Raw genomic sequence first — 20,127 nt, 5'->3', positions numbered from 1 at the left:
ACAGGTGTGCTTGAGAATAAGAAAATAGACCAATGCAGTCAGTGTATTTTTATGGTGAAGTCATAACATCACTTAAACAAACATCTGGAAATAGTTATGACTCAGATAGCAAACAGGATGCAAAATTGGAAGTAGAACTAAAATTAATGGACATTACAAAAAACCTATTAAGCTCTGAATAAACCAAAATTACCACGTTTTGTATGTTTACAAGGAAATATATTTAGACAGGAAAACATTTTAGGTTTGATAAACGATATACTAATATTGGACACTGTTTTTCCTCAACTTGACTACTGTCAGATGATATTGACTTGCATCAGTAAAAAGCTCCAGTTAGTACAAAATAAAGCATTAAGAATAATCATTCTGTGTTTGTATGGTACAAATATGAAATATTAACAGCATGCATTCAGAGCTTAAATGTCAATGGATAGAAGACAAAATGGTGGCTGCAATAATGTTTTCAACATGGGAAGTTTCACATTTAAAAACTCCAATAGAGCAGCATAATCAATAGCAATCTAATGTCCATCTACATTAACATGATTCTAGATGGGTAACTTTCTTAAATGTAGTGCTTTTAGGGCAACAAAAATCATGGAATTTCTCACTACTATCATTACTTAGAATAACTAGGCAAAAATAAAACAAAAATCTGTGAATTCTGTGTTCATAAGCGGCTGATTTGTAGAAAAAAAATGTAGGAAATTAAGGTTTACTTTTTTCAGCGTATATACAGGAATCAGAGAGTGAAATTCAATACCTTTTTTAAAGGGGTGGTCCAGAATGTAATTTTAAGGCTTGGTTGTGTTTATAAGATGCAAAGCAATGTGTGCTCATGTTTCACTTGAAGGAAATCACGTTATTTTTCCAAAAATCTTACTTTGATTATATACAGCTACTCAGCTAACATGAACACGACTGTCATATTTATTAGTTCCTCTGAAAGGCCCGCCCTCAAGTGACTCTGATTGGTCATGTGTCATAATGTGCTGCGATCGCAGATCAGCTCCATGTCACGCCCGTACAAGCATGCGCTTTTTGTGCAAACAGTCAGTCAACCTTATGCCAGCTCTCTATGTGTATGTGTGTGTGAATTTTCTGTAGACGCGTGTAACACGAGAAGTGCATGTGCGCGAGACCGATGTTTCTTTTTCTTTTTCTCTGATGCTCGGATTAAGTTATTTTCTGTAATATACATTGACGCTGTTGACAGAAGAATGAAGCACAAGATGTGGGATGCGACCTGTGTGAACCCTGATTTATTTTTCTGCTGCTACACGAGTTAGGCGAGCTCTCCTGTATTTTTTTAACTCAACGTGTTACTTGACGTCTTTCACATATATTCGGAATATGCATGTGTAAGTAATATGAATCGTTCACATATATTTTGTGAGTTCATTATCTGAGATGTAGATCGCGGAAAAAGCTGCCTATAGAGAGACACGCACGCGCTGGTGAAGTGTGTGTGTGTGTGTCCGTGTTTACAGCAGTTTGACTGATAAATATGAATTTGAAGATGAATTGTTAGTGGTGCCAAACAGCATTTCCCGTTTTTTACGTCTTTGCTACAACATACCGTTAAGGCTGGACACTGTACATGTCGTGATCAATTTTCACAAATAAAAACTCACAGGCTACAGCTTCTGCTTGTTGGAGCTGCTCCTCCTTTGAGGAGATTTTAACCGAATCCAGCACTGAACTGGGAGTTTTGTCAAATCATGCTTGCTATGCATCTTATTTTTCTCTGGAACATAATTAATATTGAACTGTAAGCACTTCTGTCATTGTGTCGTGTCATTTGGAAGCCCAAACACAGAAACAGACGAAGTTCTGTGGAAATAGCAGCATTTGGATGCCATTTCAGCTCCCTCTGCTGTAACATTACAGCGCCTCTGGCCACGCCCCTTAGCTGCGCAGCGTGTGTGTGCGGTAAAAGTACGTTTGTGATCTCACTGGCCCGGAAGTATTTTTTGTAGTCTCTAAAATTTGTTAATTGTAGGCTTTGCTAAGCTAACTCAGTAAAATCCAAAGTCTCGCTTTGCATTGAACTTTGAGCATCTTACATTCAGAGATACTGTTTATGTTCACACAGCTATATTACACATCAACTAAAGTTTAAAATATGATATGATAGTGGACCACCCCTTTAAGACTCTTTTCATACATTTTAAGACCTTTTAACAACACTGGCGAAAGCTTAACTTGCAGTAAATTTTACTAAATATTAATGTAAGAAATTAATCCAAAACTAAAACATCATTCATCTACTGAATAAAAATCTATAAAATTTAGCTAATTCAGCAGGTTGGCGCCTATAAAGCTGCAGAAATTATGGTGTTGCCTTGGTTTCTGCAGTAAACAAAGCAGCTTGATGTCAAATCTAGCAGGATTTACTAAACAGCATCCTGATATTATCCTGATACAGCTGAAAATGTTATACCATTTAATGGAGCCTCTAATTTTTGTGGCTTCAGTCATTGTTGGGGTACTCTTAAATCTGGAAGCATTAACAACTTGTATCAAAATATATATCGTTATCATTCAATATGGGAAATAATTATCGAGATTGCATTTTTGCCATATCGCCCAGCCTTACTTGATTTTTACTAGTTCAGCTTTTTTATTGTTATTATTTTTTATTTCTCTAAATAACAACCCATCCTCTTGAGATCCACATGAATCCTTCCAAAGCGTTAGGTATATATGAATTATATAAAAAATCTACACTTTTATTCATTGTTTAAGTAATCTGTAGTGCATTAGTAATGCTAGCTTGACATGTCATGCCAATATAGTTCTATTGAACTGAATTGAATTGACAGACAGATAACATGACTGACCTGTAACGAAAGCCTTTCATCCTTGAAGCTCCACAGGCGATTCTGCACATTTTTGCAGTCCGAGTTGGCAGCCTGCAGTTCAGTCTGGGCTTGCGTCAACTGCTTCCGGCACCTCCAGTAGCTCAGCAGCAGCTCATACAGCTCGTGTCCTTCTTGATGAGCCAGACTCTGGAACTCTGCTTCATGCAACTCAACGTTTTCCAGCCAGGAACCGGGCTCCCACATGCGCAGCTGCTCGCTAGTGAAGGGCTTCACAGACTGGCAGGTCCTGGGCAGCTCTGGGTAAAGCCTCACTCTGGGTCTTTCCACATCCGCAACCTCCACTGGAACCAAGCTGGGCGGAGAGGACTCCTGGTTAGCCAGAGTCAAAACAGCCGGAGCTACTAGTCTCTCAGAAGCTGCAGGCATTAAAGAGTCATCTAACAGTCCATAGGAGATAGAGTATGAATCCTCTGAGAGCTGAGGCTGAGAAATGGAAGCCGGTATAGAAGGATATATAGAAGGGACACTAAATGGCTCAAGTTTAGCACTGAGGGGTTTGGGATCATTTTGGCTGGATGGAGAAAGCACTGATGCTTGGTCCAGCCGAGGTGCAGCATCTTGTGATGGCAATTCATGCTCTTTGTCTTCATGGCACGTCGATTTCTGTACTACTTTAGGCTTCTCGCATAAGAGAATTTGCTGTTGCTTATTTTCAGCTTTGTCATGATGATCTAGTGAAGTCTGAGAGGCAGCTGCGTTGAGGTCAGGAGGCACATGAGGGAGGCTGAGCGGCACATCAGTGAACTCAGGCTCATTAACTGCACTTGAAGATCCCGAGGGCTGTCTGACACTCTCTGACTGCCTCTCCTTTTTGACCTGTAAATTAAGCATTTTTATATAGAGAATTTACATTAAATGCAAACCTACAGACTGATAAGATGAGCTAATAGATGGGTTTTCACCTGTGGCTTCCCACTGGATTTGGACTTTGCCTTTTTGGGTCTCACAGCCTCCATCTCCACACATGAAACCACATGATCTTTATGAAATCACTCCATTCCTGGAGATCCACACAGGACCCTGCGACACACAAGTCATGACAATTAAAAAAAAAGAGCTGTGCAGTTTAAAGGGACAGTTCACCCAGAAATGAAGACTTATTCTGCATTATTTATGGTCTTGCCCTCATATGTCTTTTCAGCCATCTATGGCTTTTGTTTTGGTCACAAGACAAAGTGAAATCCCTCAAATTCTCAGTTACCTTTTACTTTCAAGTGGAAAGAACAGGCATTGAAACGGAAAGGTGACTGAGACTGTCAGCCCTACCAACATTCAGCAAAAGCCCTTGTTTCAGTTGACAGATGGACAGAATAACACAGACAAGCAGACAGACAGACAGACAGTTAGATAGATAGATAGATAGATAGATAGATAGATAGATAGATAGATAGATAGATAGACAGACAGACAGACAGACAGACAGACAGATAGATGGACGGAGAGATAATCAGACAGACAGACAGACAGATAGATAGATAGATAATCTGATGGATAATCTGACAGACAGACAGACAGATAGATAATCAGACAGACAGACAGTTAGATATAGATAGATAGATAGATAGATAGATAGATAGATAGATAGATAGATAGATAGATAGATAGATAGATAGATAGATAGATAGATAGATAGATAGATAGATAGATAGATAGATAGATAGATAGACAGACAGACAGACAGATAGATGGATGGAAGGATAGATAATCAGACAGACAGACAGACAGACAGACAGACAGATAGATAGATAATCTGACAGACAGACAGTTAGATAGACAGACAGACAGACAGACAGACAGACAGACAGACAGATAGATATTCTGATAGATAATCTGACAGACAGACAGACAGACAGACAAACAGACAGATAGATAGATAGATAGATAGATAGATAGATAGATAGATAGATAGATAGATAATCAGACAGACAGTTAGACAGTTAGATAGATAGATAGATAGATAGATAGATAGATAGATAGATAGATAGATAGATAGATAGATAGACAGACAGACAGACAGACAGACAGACAGATGGACGGAGAGATAGATAATCAGACAGACAGACAGATAGATAGACAAACAGTCAGATCAACAGACCGTTAAATAAACAGAAAAATATGATAAACAGACTGAAAGACATATGCTTAGATAGACAAACAAAATGATACATAAACAGACAGACAGATAGATAAAAGACTGAAAGTGACAGACAGGTGGGTAAACAGAAAGACAGACAGACATGGTTTGTTCTCTGAAAAAAAAGACATGGGTTTGCAAAACGAGAATAAGTCACACAAAACAACCATATTTATACGACACAACAATCGTCTAATTTACGTTACAGAAGAACTGATAATGAAAACAACATCGGAGAAACAGAGCGGAAATTGAAGCGGTAAGTTTCCTTTCCACAACACAAATCAGCATCGCAAACAAACGAAAAGAACGGACACATCTTAATTCATAAACTCGTTGTTAGCTCCACGAATTGGAAACGATATTCAGTTAAAAGAAACGTTACAGTAGGGAGAAGCGGCTCAAACATTACCTCTGGTAACATTTGTTTACTGATTCACATTACGCTCTCCAAACAAAGCGACCTCAAAATCATCTCATATGAAAAAAAAAAAAAACAGAACTCACCTAATTAATACAGTGCGCTACTCCTCTTATAAACAACAGCTGACAGTCAGCTATAAAGCTTTAGCGAAGCTGTCAGCTCTGGGGTTTGTTTTGTTCCTGGACGCTATCGCAATACACGAGTTACGTGTCTTTCCGCCCTTCAACGGCAAGCGGAAAGGAACAAAAGGCGAACGTTCAATGAGTCACGGTGACAACTTAGGTAAATGTTACGTTATATGTTACAAAAATGTTACAAAATAACAAACACACAAAACTGATTCTGAAAGCTCACATAGCAATTTAAAGGAAAATGTTTCCATATTTAAAACTTTAACATGTCAAGTTTGAAGGAAACATATTTAAAACATGCATATTCAGGTAAACCAGGGTTGTCAAATGCAAACTTGGTATGGGCCACACTGAGTGTTGTGAATAAAGTCAGGGGCCGTACATGCACATTTAAAAAAAATTTTTTTTTGGAGAAAATAAAAGTGTATTAACAACTGTATAACATTTCTTACACTTCATTAAACCACATTTATCAAAATAGCAAGGTTTTACATTTAATTTTAATTAGGGCAACATTTGTGTCACAGCAGCTTTTATCTCTATCAAAACATGAAGGTCTCTAACCAATACAAGGATAAAACAGTACAGTAGGCTAGCATAGAGCAGTAGTCTACTTTAAAAACAATTTCATATTCAGAAAAACGGATAAATCAAAAAGCCAACTGATATACCACACTGTAACAAGCAACAGATGGCTTCTGATATTGTATTATTAAACTTATTCTTTTAGCTTAAAAAAGGCAACCTGATCATGAAATGATCCATGCCAACTGTCGATGCCTACAACTGAACTTGTGGATTTCAGAGGAAAAAGCAATATATTTGTTAGTGGGCTATTATAGATAAATGGTAAGAAATTGTTTTATTTCCATTATTTAGCTTCAAAGGACACTTGTAATATATGAATTAATTCTGTTTCCCACCATGGTTGATATTGTCTGTCCATTTTGTGTTTTTTGCCGTTGTGCTAGTCCTAGAAATATTTCACCTTGTTTACATTTAGCGTAACGGTATGCAAACGGATAAATTAGAGAGCAGGGTGAAGCGCAACAGCAGCAACTGTGTCTCAATATTGTAATAGTCACAGACCTAATATTTAAAGCAAGCGCGGGCCACCTGAACTTCATTACCAAAACTTGTTGTTGGGCCTGATTACATTTTTAGACAGGCCGCATTTGGCCCGTGGGCCTCGTAATTGACACATGTGAGGTAAACAAACAAAAATCTCCAGAATTTTCCATTTTTTTATGTGGTCAAAAAAAGAAATCAGACAACCAACTCAACTTGCAGATTTAGATGTTTTATTAATCAATTTTATATACAAACAAGTGAAAACCGTTAACAGGCAGGCCTGAGATCATTTCTTCATGAAAGAGCGTGATCCTCAGCCCCAGAAGGAAGCGGTCTCCAGACTGCTCTTGATGTTGTTCTGGTTCTCTCTCCTCTCTTTGGTCACCAGGTTGGCTTCACCCTTCTGCAAGCGTCTTCTCTGAGCCGCTTTCTGCTGTTTGGTCAGCTGTCTCTTCACCTTCTGCCTGATCACCTCCTGCATTAGGAACCATCCAAGACATTGCTTCAATACAAAAGTCTAAGCAGTGCTAACTTATTTTCTTCCCAGGAACTTCCTGTCTATATATGCATACCAAAGAATAATCACGAATCATGCTATTGTGAATGAGGCAACAACCCTTTAACCAAATTAATGAATTCTGATGTATTGTACTCACTGGTGGAATTGTAGAGCAACTGGCCACACTTCCCATGCTCATTTCACTGGTTGTTCTTCTCCTGTGATCATTCTCAAGGCTCACTTGGTCTCTGTGGGATTGCATGAATCATTTTAATAGGATGTTTTTTATTTATATATAAATATGACACTGAAGTCTCTGTCTTAATGAGTGGCTGTGAGTGCCAGATTCATTAAAAAACAAAGCAATAGACCGACTCAAATGATTATTTGTAAAACAGATTAAATTATAAAAGAAACACTGCTAGAAAATGCACAAATATTCTACTCTGCCGTAACTTACAACCACATTCATTTGTTTAAAAAAAATTGTGTCTAAAATAGGGCTGCACGATTAATCGAAAGAAGATCACGATCTCGATTCGACCCTACACACGATCCTAATTCAGCTTTTCTACGATTCAGCCAATTATATTTTCAATGTCAGGGGAGAAGAAAAGGCAGCAGCACAAGTCATCACAGCAACATTGACACCTTCAAATGGCGTTAAAAGCGTCACATACTGTATTTATAAAGTATAATTCACCCAAAAATGTCATTTCTGTCTTCATGTAATGCTGTATTCAGGGTCGTGAAATCGCACGTGAGTTGACGCACTGTTTTACTGCCGACAACGCGGCGCGCGTGCCTGTCAAAGACGCCTACTTTAGTGAACACAACCTGCATATGCTGTGAATAGCAGGTAATAAAGTTGTAAATAACGTTCAGTTTGTTGCACAGAGCGATCGTTTGAGGCTTGTGAGGGAGGTTTTATTAGCATGTATGTGTGCTTTTCCTCACAGTGACAGCAGCCATGAGCCGCACTGGGAAATGAAAGTGAAACCTGTGCGCACATCATTTAAATGATCATAATGCATTTTAGAGTTATGATTACGACAAACATTGGATGTGTTTATTTTTCATAGCGAACACAAAGTGTTGTGCATGAAAATAAATGTTTACTGTGTCAATAAAACAACCCTAGCCTATATATAATGGAAAATAATGGTCTAATAATGTTGTCAATGACAGATGACAAGCAAATGTCTTAAACATGATAAATCAACTTCAGAAGTATGAATAGTTATGATCTGATGTCATCATTTTACTGTGAATTAACAAACGGCATATTGAAAGTCTGTTCAAGTCCACCATAATACAAAATTTAGCATTTCAAGCAACAGTAGACCAACACATAGGCCTAATATTATTATTGTTGTTTTACCATATGTTTGAGAATTAACAATAATAATAGGCTAATCATATTAACCTTTATTTTACATTTACAGAATCGTGAGAAAGAATTGTGATCTTGATTAAGCTAAAAAAATCGTGATTCACATTTTTGCCAGAATTGTGAAGCCCTAGTCTAAAATGCAACTCACTCAATATTAATTTGTTTGCTGAACCATGGTATAGAAATGATCACTTTGCAATCATGCTCAAACAGCACTTCTTGCTTGAGAATGTTTACTTTACTGAACCAAAAGGATATTTGTTTGCTTTCATACGTTTTTTTATAAGGACATTTTGACTATCTCCCTATAGGCTTCATTACACAGTGACTGACACAGTGAAGGTTTTAGGGGTTCCACTCTTTTAGCCAAATGTCAACTTCCCTGAATTATCCCTGACTTTAGTGAAAAAGCTGACCTTCTATGGTCTATAATAATAATCTTAAAAACAAGGAGCTGTTGTGCTTTCACAACATTAAAATAGCATTATGAGAGCAACAATGGTAATTTACCTCAGAGCACCCAGACTAACACTCTCTTTGAAGTGGTCATTGTGTAACTAAAGCTCTAGAATTAATAATAACTAAAAAGGTAACATAGACACATGCCAATATTCAATACATCATAATAACGAACATGTACAATATTGATATCATGGGTACTTATGGGCAAATACCATGAATTATTATTTATTATTTCAACTTTTAGAGTGCCTTTTAAGAATATTCAGATCGTTTATTAGCAGTGGTTGTTCATCACAGCAACACATGCTTGAACACTTAAGCCATTTATTTTACATTATTATGTTTATTTTACATATATTTTTATTACATTTAATATAACATTTTTGTGTTAATCTGTCCCACAATATTAACCATTTTTGTGACCATTTATGGGCCTTTTGTTTATTAACTCTGTACATGAAGGTTCCATTTGTTAACAGATAAGTAACTAAAGTAAATGTCATGACAATGTTACTTTCTTAAATATTATAATGCATCAAGGCATGATGTTTCTATTAAAGGAGTTAATAGCAAATAGAATTATTTTTCTTTTTTAATAACTTTGAGGTGTGAATAAAAATGATACACAGTAAACCTCAAACTCTGTTAACAACACAAATTATGATAATCAGATCTGAGCTTTCAAGTAAAGAAACCAGCCATCATTATTCAAATAAATACTGCAACATTACAAACTGAGAAGTTGGATGACTATATTACCGCCCATGCTAAAAACATCTTTCAGATTGGGAGCTAGTGGCTGGGAAAAGAAACTAAAAAGCCACTCTGGCAACATCCTTGCACCTTTTTTTATTTACAATCTCTTCACTGCTGCTATACGGCACTCATTTTCCCGTGTGTTGTTATTCTGACCTGAAGTGACAAGCGCGTGCTTTATGTTTGTCTGAGGTAATTAGCCAGCCAATATTACTGAAATATGTATATTCTATACAAAGTGTGAGGCAGATTGGTTAGTTCTAGTGCTTGCGGCATCTGGAAAAGTTCCGATGTTTTTCAACTAGGTGTTGTACCTGGAAAACGCACGTGTGTTACGTGCGCGCCGCTTGCACACCATGTGCACGTCCAATGGAAATGACAAACTGACACCCTAAGCTTATTGGCATTGCTTCCCGAATCCAAGGTGCACACTCAGCAGCCACATTTTAATAAAACTATAGCCTTCATACTGAAACTACATAAGTTTTTTTTTTATATCAGCGGTGTTCGGTCAATAAATACAGATATCGATTTTATCGCCCAGCCCTAGATACAACACTAAAAAAATGCACCACATTATCTCAACAATGCTTACCTGAACGGTCTGAACTCTTTGTTGCATGCAGACAGGTCAACCAAATCAGGACACTCATCCTCCACCTCATCCCTGCCCAAATCTTCCGAAATGCCAGAAACCATTTCTGTCTGAAGATCCTCTGAGGGGACGTCCTGCTCACATTGTGCTCCCTCAAGCTCCTCTGTGTTGTTCTCTTCCGATAAAGTCTCCGCACTCATTTTTAGCCCTTCCAGCTCAAGCATGGCATGTTTAAACTCCTCCATGTTGATGGTGTCTTCTGCAGCTGCCTGATGTGTGTCGTCAGTTGACTCTGGGCTTTCATCGTCTTCATCTTCATCTCCATCACCCTCAGGACCTTCAGGGTGGAGCAAACGGTCATCCTGCTGCAGCTCTTTTGTGTAGCCACTAGCTGAGATCTCCATATCCAGTAAACATGCCCTTCTGTATAGAGGAAATGTGACTTTGTTCAGCCTCTGAAGTAGGACAACATTATAGTAACGCGTGCTATTAGAAAAACATTACCTGATATCTTTGAAGGTTGGATAGAGTTCGCTTTCATAGTTGAATCTTTTTATGAAGAAATCTCGAATACACTTGACATCACGATCAAAGTACCTTTTAGGAAACAGAACATTTATTACAGTGCTGCATGTGTTCTTTATTAAATAATAATCAGTCTGATATGTGAACAGATATTCACCATTCTGCATTTAGATGTGAGGTGGAGACCATCTGAGGGAAGTCGATCATTGTGACGTGATCATGGTCGTCAAGCATTAGGTTAAATTCATTGAAGTCTCCATGGATCAGGCCATGATTGGCCAGTTTGACTATTAGCTCCATGATTTCACTGTACAGTGCAGCAGGATCTTGAATCTCTCGAACCTGACACCTGTGTGGAGAATACAGCAATATTCCATTATTATTATAAAATCATAAATGAGTGCATGTGACGAACAACCATATAAGCCCCCAAAAAAAAAATTAGATAACCACGTCACATTAATTGTATGTGTGAACTTTGTATACAAGAACAGTTACAAGATATTTTTTGCGTGACCAAAAGTCTGCATTTTAAACTGCATTGAAATAGCTTCACGCTTATGTCCACTAAGAAGAATGTAGATGCCACTTGCTGTCATGTCCACTTCGTACATTAAAAGGCAAATCCTCACAAAAAAAAAGGACTGCCGACAGGAACAAATCAAAGGGCAGAGTAAGGAAGGTTTAGAGGGATGCTGGGAAACCATATTTGAATCAAAGAGAAGAACAAAAACCAGGGAAAAATCCACCAAAAAAGGTGAGTGGAAGACCCGTATTTGTGATGTGATCACTCTCTGTGAACGCACTGAGGAGCGCTAAACAGCAAATAAAAGTTAATCAAAATAAACCACACACCCTATATAATAAAGCTGTATCAATGAATATTTACCACCAGTCCTGTGTAAACTACAGCAAACAGAGTTTGTTTGTTTATATATTTATTTAAGTAGCGAGATGGCGAAGCGCAAGAACAGTTTAAATTAGTTTTTACACAGGTGAACTGCACCCAATTTTCTAAACAAACGGGAATATTTAGCTATGATGTATGTCTGCATTGAATGTATTTATTGTTATTGCTAATAACTGATTGTTATTGCCTGTACTGTAAGGGGCGATCACACCGAACGCGCTATTACGTTCCAAAAACGCGAGGCGCACCACACAAGAAAAAAAGCACGGTGCGATTTGTGAAGTCATACAGCTCCGGATAACTCAAAACAGCAACCACTAGTCTCTCCTCCATCTTAAAAAACCTCTGTAGTAACAACACAAACATTGCCATCACCTCAACATAAACCCCGCCTCTGCTTTTATTTGATTGGAGAATGAAAAAGCCGCGATTGGACGCAGAGTTGACTGTTTTCAATGGAGCAATGGCAAAAAACGGAAGGCGCCGCAGGCGGTTAAAATGTGAGGCACACAGGGCGGCATGAGCAGCATGCGAAACGCTCGCGGTCGTTTGTAAATCATTCAAAAAAGGTGCCTCTCAATGAAAAAAAAAAAAAAAAAAAAAAAGCATGTTCGGTGTGATGGGCCCCTAAGAAGGTCTATGTACAGTATTGTACATTTTTCATTCTGTATTCTCTGTTTTTAAATAATAATAATAAACTTGAAAGTAATGCTTAATATTAACCTGAAGTTTCTATTGCTGCATTAAAACTAAGATAAAGGAATCAGATTTTTAGTGGTTTAAAGTGATATGATGAATTGGAGTTACACTGTTATTCCACACTAACTGGACGTATACTGTTCTTCCACATTTGAGAAATAGAAGTCTCAATAACTTTTTATTTTAATACTGACAAGGAAAATTCAATTCTCCTTAGAATTTGGAAGCTTCTGTTGTCTATTTTCAAGTAAAATAAAAATATATAATGTTCAATCCAAATGAAAAAAACATATAACTCAAAATTTGAAAATATGAACTAACATGGTTCTCTGTCTCAAGGCCTCAAATAATGAATAAACAATATTTCTGATTAAATGACTATTAATGATCATGCCATAAAAGTATATATTTATGTTAACAGAAGTCTATATTCTATATATCTTAAGCAAAGTGCAGGTAAACTCACAGCGGGTAACCGTTAATGAGCTCCATCACCACTGCGTGTCTGTTGTAGTCCACTGGCTTTGGAACAGGAAACCCTCGATCATATAAAGCCTGTTGAAAGACAATGAATCATAAAATAATCCTAACAACAGCCTAAATAACAAGCCAGAATTTCGATGTATTACCTTCATGTATGCAAACTCTTTCATGGCAGAGAGCCGAGACAGATACAGCCAGGACATATTGTTTCTGTGCTTGTGATAATCTCTCTTATTCTTCAAGTTTCTGAAGGACGTCCTGCCCAGTCTATGAAGTTTCAGAGCAAACTGCTGCTCCTCCGCATTAGCAACAATGTAAATATCTGAAAATAAAAGTATGTGTCTCTAACTCTGAAGTATCCTTTTAATAAAAGAATCATGTAAATGTTTCCTTTATGTAAAAAAAAAAGTGCCGACCTGACTCTTTGCCAACTCCCATCTGGTTTCCAACTGATAAAATCACATCTCTGGATGAAAGCGTCTTCAGTGCCAGGTAATCATATCCACCGTAATTCAGCCGGTAGCCCTGCACAGCTAGAGAGAAAACAGTCAGAATCTGCAAAGACGCACACACTACTGAACGATATTATCAATCCTGAAGCATTTACTTTTGCTGCGCTCATAGGCCAGAAGTTTGTGTTTGACCAGCTCTCGCAAAACCTTGTTGCATCCTCCATGTTTGAGGCTGGCAATGGACGCAATCAGACTTACTGGCACAATTTCATGATTCTTCATGCCCATTTCCACCTGCACATCACAAAATAAAAATAATATTAGTAAAAGAAAATTACACCTATACAGCAGTCAACATTTGAAGTGGATCAAAACCTTTGAAAGGTGCCCCTAACCTCTTTAACGACACCGATTGTAGTCTTTTGGCAATTTTAAAAAACCTTGATCATCTTCAAATGTTGACTACTGTACACACACACACACACACACACACACACACACACACACATATATATATATATTTGAGTATTTTTAAAGCACTGTAAAATACAAGCCTAAACAAAAACATAGAAATGGTTTCAATATTTTAGTAAAAGTTATTTCATGGCAAGATTGACATTTGCATGGAATTAATTATATATATATATATATATATATATATATATATATATATATATATATATATATATATATATATATATATATATATATATATATATATACATACAAACATACACATACATACATACAAACACACACTCTATCACCGGCCACTTAATTAAGTACAACCGTCCAACTGCTTGTTAGCGCAAATTTCTAATCAGCCAATCACATGGCAGCAACTCAATGCATTTAGGCATGTAGACATGGTCCAGACGATCTGCTGCAGTTCAAACTGAGCATCAAAATGGGGAAGAAAGGTGACTTAAGTTACTTTGAACATGGCATGGTTGTTGGTGCCAGATGGGATGGTCTGAGTATTTCAGAAACAGCTGATCTACTGGGATTTTTACGCACAACCATCTCTAGGGTTTACAGAGAATGGTCCAAAAAAGACAAAATATCCATTGAGTGGTAGTTCTGTGAGCACAAATGCCTTGATGTCAGAGGAGCATGGCCAGACTGGTTCGAGCTGATAGAAAAAACAACAGTAACTCAAATAACCACTCATTACAACTGAGGTATGTGGAAGAGCATCTCTGAACGCACAACATGTCCAACCTTGAGGCAGATGGGCTACAGTCGCAGATCACACCAGATCTCATTGCTGTCAGCTAAGAACAGAAAACTGAGGCTACAATTCACACAAGCTCACCAAAATTGGACAATAGAAGATTTGAGAAACGCTGCCTGGTCTGATGAGTTTGGATTTCTGCTGCAATATTCTGATGGTAGGAGCAGAATTTGGCGTCAACAACATGAAAGCATGGATCCATCCTACCTTGTAACGATGGTTCAGGCTGCTGGTTTAATGGTGTGGGGGATATTTTCTTGGGCCCATTAGTACAAATTGAGCATCATGTCAACGTCACAGCCTACCCGAGTATTGTTGCTGACCATGTCCATCCCTTTATGCCCACAGTGTACCCATCTTCTGATGGCTACTTCCAGCAGGATAACGCACCATGTCATAAAGCTTGAATCATCTCAGACTGGTTTCTTGAACATGACAATGAGTTCGGTGTATTCAAATGGCCTCCACAGTCACCAGATCTCAATCCAATAGAGCACCTTTGGGATGTGGTGGAATGGGAGATTCACATTATGGATGTGAAGCCGACAAATCTGCAGCAACTATGTGATGCCATCATGTCAATATGAAGCAAATATTTTTCAAAGGAATATTTCCAGTGTCTTGTCGAATCTATACGAAGGATTAAGGCAGTTTCGAAGGCAAAAGGGGGTAATTCGGAACTAGTAATGTGTACCTAATAAAGTGGCCGGTGTGTACATTTACACTGTATATAAATACATACATGTAGAGAAACGCACAAGGTGCCATGTTGTCAGACATTTATATACAACTTCAGACAAAAAAAAACAATGTTTTGACTCAAGAAAAATTACAATTTATATATAAACAGTGAACGTATAGTCTGAAACAAATCTGTATACACATTGATCAACTTACATTATAATTGACAATTTATCAAAGACAACGAAACTGCACTGATAAAACGGCCACGAGGTTGATTTTGGTGCAAAAAGACTGCGAGTTAGTCGAAAAGTTGTTGGATGAAAAGTCTAGTAAACAAATAGACGGTTTCATGAAATAGATACATACCGCTGTCAGGACCCTAAAATCATCTCTAGACAGATACCTCAGGATTACCACGTTTAATTTGCCCATACTGGCACAGCCGTTGTTTCCTGAATTTAAAGTTTTTCTTTTTTGCCAATTTTTACCAGGAGAAAATTATTTCCAGCCCTTCCACATGTTTAAACCGGAAGTGCGCAGAGTTCTGACGTCTGCATTAGTGAAGGCGACGAGCTCAGCACTTCTCCTGGCGGCCCGGAGCAGAAGTACACGCGACACCTTTCCCACACACTTGCAAAAATAGGTACATTACCAACATTTAAAAGTCAAGTACACACATTAGACCTGGGCACGTGAGAGCACAAAAATACACAGAATAGGCCAATAAAGTCACAGAATAAAACAGTCAAGGCATGTAAAGTTTTTAAAACTTTTTTTAATGTTTTTAATTTTTTTAATTCATTTATATTATCTACAAAGTAAAAGTTATTTTAACTTAACAGTTCTTATAACGGTCAAGTCTAATGGGGTTTTGCCATCAGATTAAATTAATAAATAATTTATCTGCATTGTTTTTTTCTTTGTTTTTTTGCCGAACATCATCTTTATTGGAAGTTTCTTGTGTTTAGTTTGGTTAGAAGAACCATCTCTCGTTGTTGTTGTTGTTGTTGTTGATTTACCCCATGGTCTTGAGCACAGCTTATAGCAGCAGCATTTAACAGTAACGTTAATACTGTCAATATAAGGAAGAATTATCTTTAACTTAGAAGGTGCAGACAAAACGTTCCAGTTATTTATGCACAGTTTTCTCACTCATCTGGGCTTTTTGTTATTGTTAGGACCCCGCTGCAAGAGTTCTAGTGTCACTGAAACATGTGAAAAATGATTCCTCGTTAAAACTCTTGTTTTCTTTTCTTTAAAAAAAAAAAGCCACGGTTCACCACATCTTTGCCTGTTAGTGTTTCTGAATCACTGGTGTTGGGTTGCAGTAGAGCAGCATGACTGAGGTTCTGGTGGCCTCATTTAGGGGGTGTTTGGAGAAAGAAAGGTGATGTTTGGGTTGGCTCTGCGAGGATCAGGCGACCCTCCACTCCTGTTCTCTGATCTTCATCCTCTACAGCTGCTGCTGATGGTGAGCTTGCACTGAACAAATACACAGATCGATCATTATGCATTTGATAAAACAGAAAAAAAGCCTTCAAACAAACTACAGAAATTCACAGCAGTAGTCCACAATGGCTCATATTTCTGCATGTTTTCGGGCCTGCACAAAATACAAATAACAGCATAGGAGTTTGACTCTGCATTATATTATACCTTGGAATAAAATATATATAAAAAAGATAACCACTAACGTTTTCGAAAGCACTAGGAAAGCTGTAACTAACTGAAATACATTGTATGAAGAAAGTTTTACATATATGGAAGCCTACAGGATTTTGTCTGGTGTTTTGTATGATACGTTCATCACGTTTACTGCTTAATGACCATTTTTTATTAAGATTTGCACTGACAGATATTTGGACAAAATTGGCTATTTGCAGTGTTTTTCAGCCAATGATGAACTTCCTGTAAAGCTTAATGTGACTATATTTTCAATTTCATAAGGTTCCTTTTACAGCATTGATGTTGTAATGTAATTCAAATATAATTAGTTAAATAGACTTAAGCATCCATTGGGTTGTTAAAGCATGAAAAAAGACAAAATACCATTTAAACGCAGGTGCCGTTATTAGCGGCAGGCTAGCGCAGAAACTCAGTTAAAATAAATTAACACATTTTAAAGAAAATAGCTATATTTTAACACAATATTGTATGTTGTTGCTCTTTGATTGTGATCTATAAGCTGTTAAAAGCATTATATTTAATATAATATACTTTTTCTAGTTTGAATTCAGTTCGTGAAGATGAGCTGAGGTCTTACCCGGGGTGAGTGCGGAGTAGAAGTGTGTGCCTGAGGACACTGGGATGGGGTTGAGGGTGCCCTGTGGCAGCGAAGGCTGAGGGCCTGCAGGAGCTTGAGTGGCCATCAACATCATAGTGGGGGGGTGTGAAGGATTGCCATGATGAGGGGGCACCATCCCTGACTGCATGTGGGCCTTCAAGAGACAGCACCAAAGACATTTCTTTAGTTTTTCTATCCACTGCTTTACTACTGTATGCCCCATGATATGTTGCTTGAATTATGTTTAACATATAGATGTAAACAATTAGTGAAGCGTTTATAAATAATTGGGTCCAATGACGTGTCATCATTATTATTATTCTGTCTGTGTGTCGTTTTTCTCACAATTCATACACTAAATATTAAAAGGCAGCTTAGAGTATCCCTCATTTCCATGGAGTGGTATGGTTTAGCACAGTACAGTACAAAACGGTTTGGTACACATCACCCTGATAAGGTTTGCGAAACCCTTATTGGGCAGGTGTGGTGTATGCAAGAAAATATAGATCAACATCATTCTCACTCAAGGAAGCAATCCATATGGGTCATTCATTTATCGTGTCTTTAGCACATTCAAGTAGCCCTGCCTGTCACAATAATCAATATATTGACTTATCTCACAACACATGGACATGACCTCAATCATTTTTGGTGATGCAATATATATCGCCCATACATAAAAACCAGCTATAGCAACATTATAGCTGATTGCGCAACATCTCTATCTCTATTGGAGGTGTCAGTGTCAGTATGGTTAAAAAAAAACTACAGTATTTACTATAAATAATATAGTATTTTTCATGTGGGTGTCTGTCTGACAACTGAAAATAGATCTGGTAGCAGATATCGCAGCCTGTTACTTTCTACCTTGCACTTGTCTGTTAAACTTTATTATTTTTTATTTGTTTAGGATATGCGTTTTCACATTCTAATTCTGATGTCTCATTAAATTGTTAAAATAACTAATAAAACATTCCTAAGAATAAAATACTGTGTGTTCTCTGGAGGAGTGTACTTGCATTCTGATGATATAATATTGTCATCCAGGTATTATATAATGAGTGGATGTCATGGAGAAATATATCGTAACAGGCCTACACTCATGTTCATTATTTTAAAAGGTAGATGTGCGATAAGTATCTCTTCCAAAAGAGAGACGAAGTGATGCTTTCCGTACGTTTAGATACAACATTTGACCAGTTCTGTAAACAACAGAGGACATACAGAAGATCACTTTCTTGCTTCCCAACATGTGGTTATTTGTCTCAGAAAGTGACTACTGCACTTTCATTACTAATTGTATTATTAGTGTATTGTTTCACCTGTGTATCAATTGTCTGTAAACTAATAGCGTTTAGCAGCTAGTCTAGCTCCACCCTTGGTACTCTGTTGTTGTGCCATATACCCTTACCAAAAAACTGGTATACTACTTTTTGCCACTTCTGACAGAGGAAATGAAAATAAACGAGTAGCTGTACTGTACCGCTCTGTGAAAACGTGCCATTATTAGAATTTACTGTTTGATTTCAGATGACCACAAATGACACCAAAAGCTTGAGACTTTCCACAGAAATCAGGCAAGTGATTAGCCGAGGACAAAAAAGAAGGAAGAAAAAAAAAAAGGATGTAAATAATATATATACAGTTGTAATCAGAATTATTAGCCCCCATTAATTTTTCCCCCCAATTTCTGTTTAACAGAGAGAAGATTTTTTTCAACACATTACTCAACATAATAGTTTTAATAACTCATCTCTAATAACTAATTATAATAGATAATTATTTTATCTTTGCCATGATGACAGTAAATAATATTTGACTAGATATTTTTCAAGACACTTCTATACAGCTTAACGTGACATTTAAAGGCTTAACTAGGTCAATTAGGTTAACTAGGCAGGTTTGTGTAATAAGGCAAGTAATTGTATAATGATGGTTAAAAAAAAAAAAAAAAAAAAAAAAAAAAAAAAAAAAATAATAATAATAATATATATATATATAGCTTAAAGGGGCTAAGAATTTTGACCTTAAAATGGTTTTTAAAAAATTAAAAACTGCTTTTATTCTAGCCGAAATAAAACAAATAAGACTTTCTCCAGAAGAAAAAATATTATCAGACATACTGTGATAATATCCTTGCTCTGTTAAACATCATTTGGGAAATATTAAAAAAAGAAAAAATTCAAAAGGGGGCTAATAAATCTAATTTCAACTATATGTATGTGTATATATATATATATATATATATGTGTGTGTGTGTGTGTGTGTGTGTGTATGTGTGCGTGCGTGCGTGTTTAAATAATAATAGAAATAAATCTATAATTATAATCTATAATTCAAAAAATATATAAATAAAATTCTTTATATAAATATTTGTTATTGGCCACACAATTTAAGTTTAATTTTTTGTTTTATCAGTTTAAATGTTTAGCAGTTTAATAGTCAACTAAATAGGTTTATGATTGTACCTCAATGTCTGGACAGATCCACACCGCCGCTACAT

The 20,127-nt window shown here is 37.0% G+C and overlaps 3 protein-coding genes across 11 annotated transcripts in view; all 3 read right to left on the bottom strand.

The window, feature by feature from the left end:
- The window catches only part of epg5 (ectopic P-granules autophagy protein 5 homolog (C. elegans)), a 49,976-nt gene extending 46,103 nt beyond the window's left edge, over positions 1 to 3,873 (bottom strand). Inside the window, exons 1-2 of the mRNA XM_056458248.1 lie at positions 3,791 to 3,873; positions 2,847 to 3,704 (exon numbers count right to left, since the gene is read on the bottom strand). Of these exons, the coding sequence (XP_056314223.1) occupies positions 2,847 to 3,704; positions 3,791 to 3,844 (912 nt within the window). The 5' untranslated portion in view covers positions 3,845 to 3,873. The remainder of the gene's footprint in view (positions 1 to 2,846; positions 3,705 to 3,790) is intronic.
- Positions 3,874 to 6,861: 2,988 nt separating this feature from the next.
- Positions 6,862 to 15,886, bottom strand: riok2 (RIO kinase 2 (yeast)). Its single transcript, XM_056458246.1, has 10 exons — positions 15,707 to 15,886; positions 13,578 to 13,716; positions 13,387 to 13,503; positions 13,117 to 13,292; positions 12,954 to 13,042; positions 11,036 to 11,227; positions 10,858 to 10,950; positions 10,354 to 10,776; positions 7,305 to 7,395; positions 6,862 to 7,123 (listed from the first exon to the last, which is right to left on the bottom strand). The coding sequence occupies exons 1-10, from the start codon at positions 15,770 to 15,772 to the stop codon at positions 6,962 to 6,964; spliced, it is 1,548 nt and encodes a 515-aa protein (XP_056314221.1). The 5' UTR covers positions 15,773 to 15,886; the 3' UTR covers positions 6,862 to 6,961.
- A 713-nt stretch (positions 15,887 to 16,599) lies between these two features.
- atxn2 (ataxin 2) overlaps positions 16,600 to 20,127 on the bottom strand; it is a 52,205-nt gene continuing 48,677 nt past the window's right edge. For all 9 annotated transcript variants that reach the window (XM_056458235.1, XM_056458241.1, XM_056458236.1 and 6 more), the window contains 2 exons: positions 17,604 to 17,778; positions 16,600 to 16,822 (listed from right to left, as the gene is read on the bottom strand). In XM_056458235.1, coding sequence (XP_056314210.1) covers positions 16,794 to 16,822; positions 17,604 to 17,778 — 204 coding nt within the window. In that variant the 3' untranslated portion in view covers positions 16,600 to 16,793. The remainder of the gene's footprint in view (positions 16,823 to 17,603; positions 17,779 to 20,127) is intronic.

This window comes from Danio aesculapii, chromosome 5 (genome assembly GCF_903798145.1).
Source record: "Danio aesculapii chromosome 5, fDanAes4.1, whole genome shotgun sequence".
In the NCBI taxonomy this organism is placed as follows: Eukaryota; Metazoa; Chordata; class Actinopteri; order Cypriniformes; family Danionidae; genus Danio; species Danio aesculapii.
Note: the sequence above shows the minus strand (reverse complement) of the source record. Positions and strands in the feature narration are given on the sequence as shown.

Coding starts and splice junctions, on each gene's coding strand:
- riok2 (XM_056458246.1), bottom strand. CDS start 15,772: ATGGGCAAATTAAACGTGGTAATCCTGAGGTATCTGTCTAGAGATGAT. Junction 13,293..13,386: donor GGGAGTTGGCAAAGAGTCAG/GTCGGCACTTTT, acceptor TTTTATTTTCAG/ATATTTACATTGTTGCTAAT. Junction 13,043..13,116: donor AAGAGTTTGCATACATGAAG/GTAATACATCGA, acceptor GTCTTTCAACAG/GCTTTATATGATCGAGGGTT.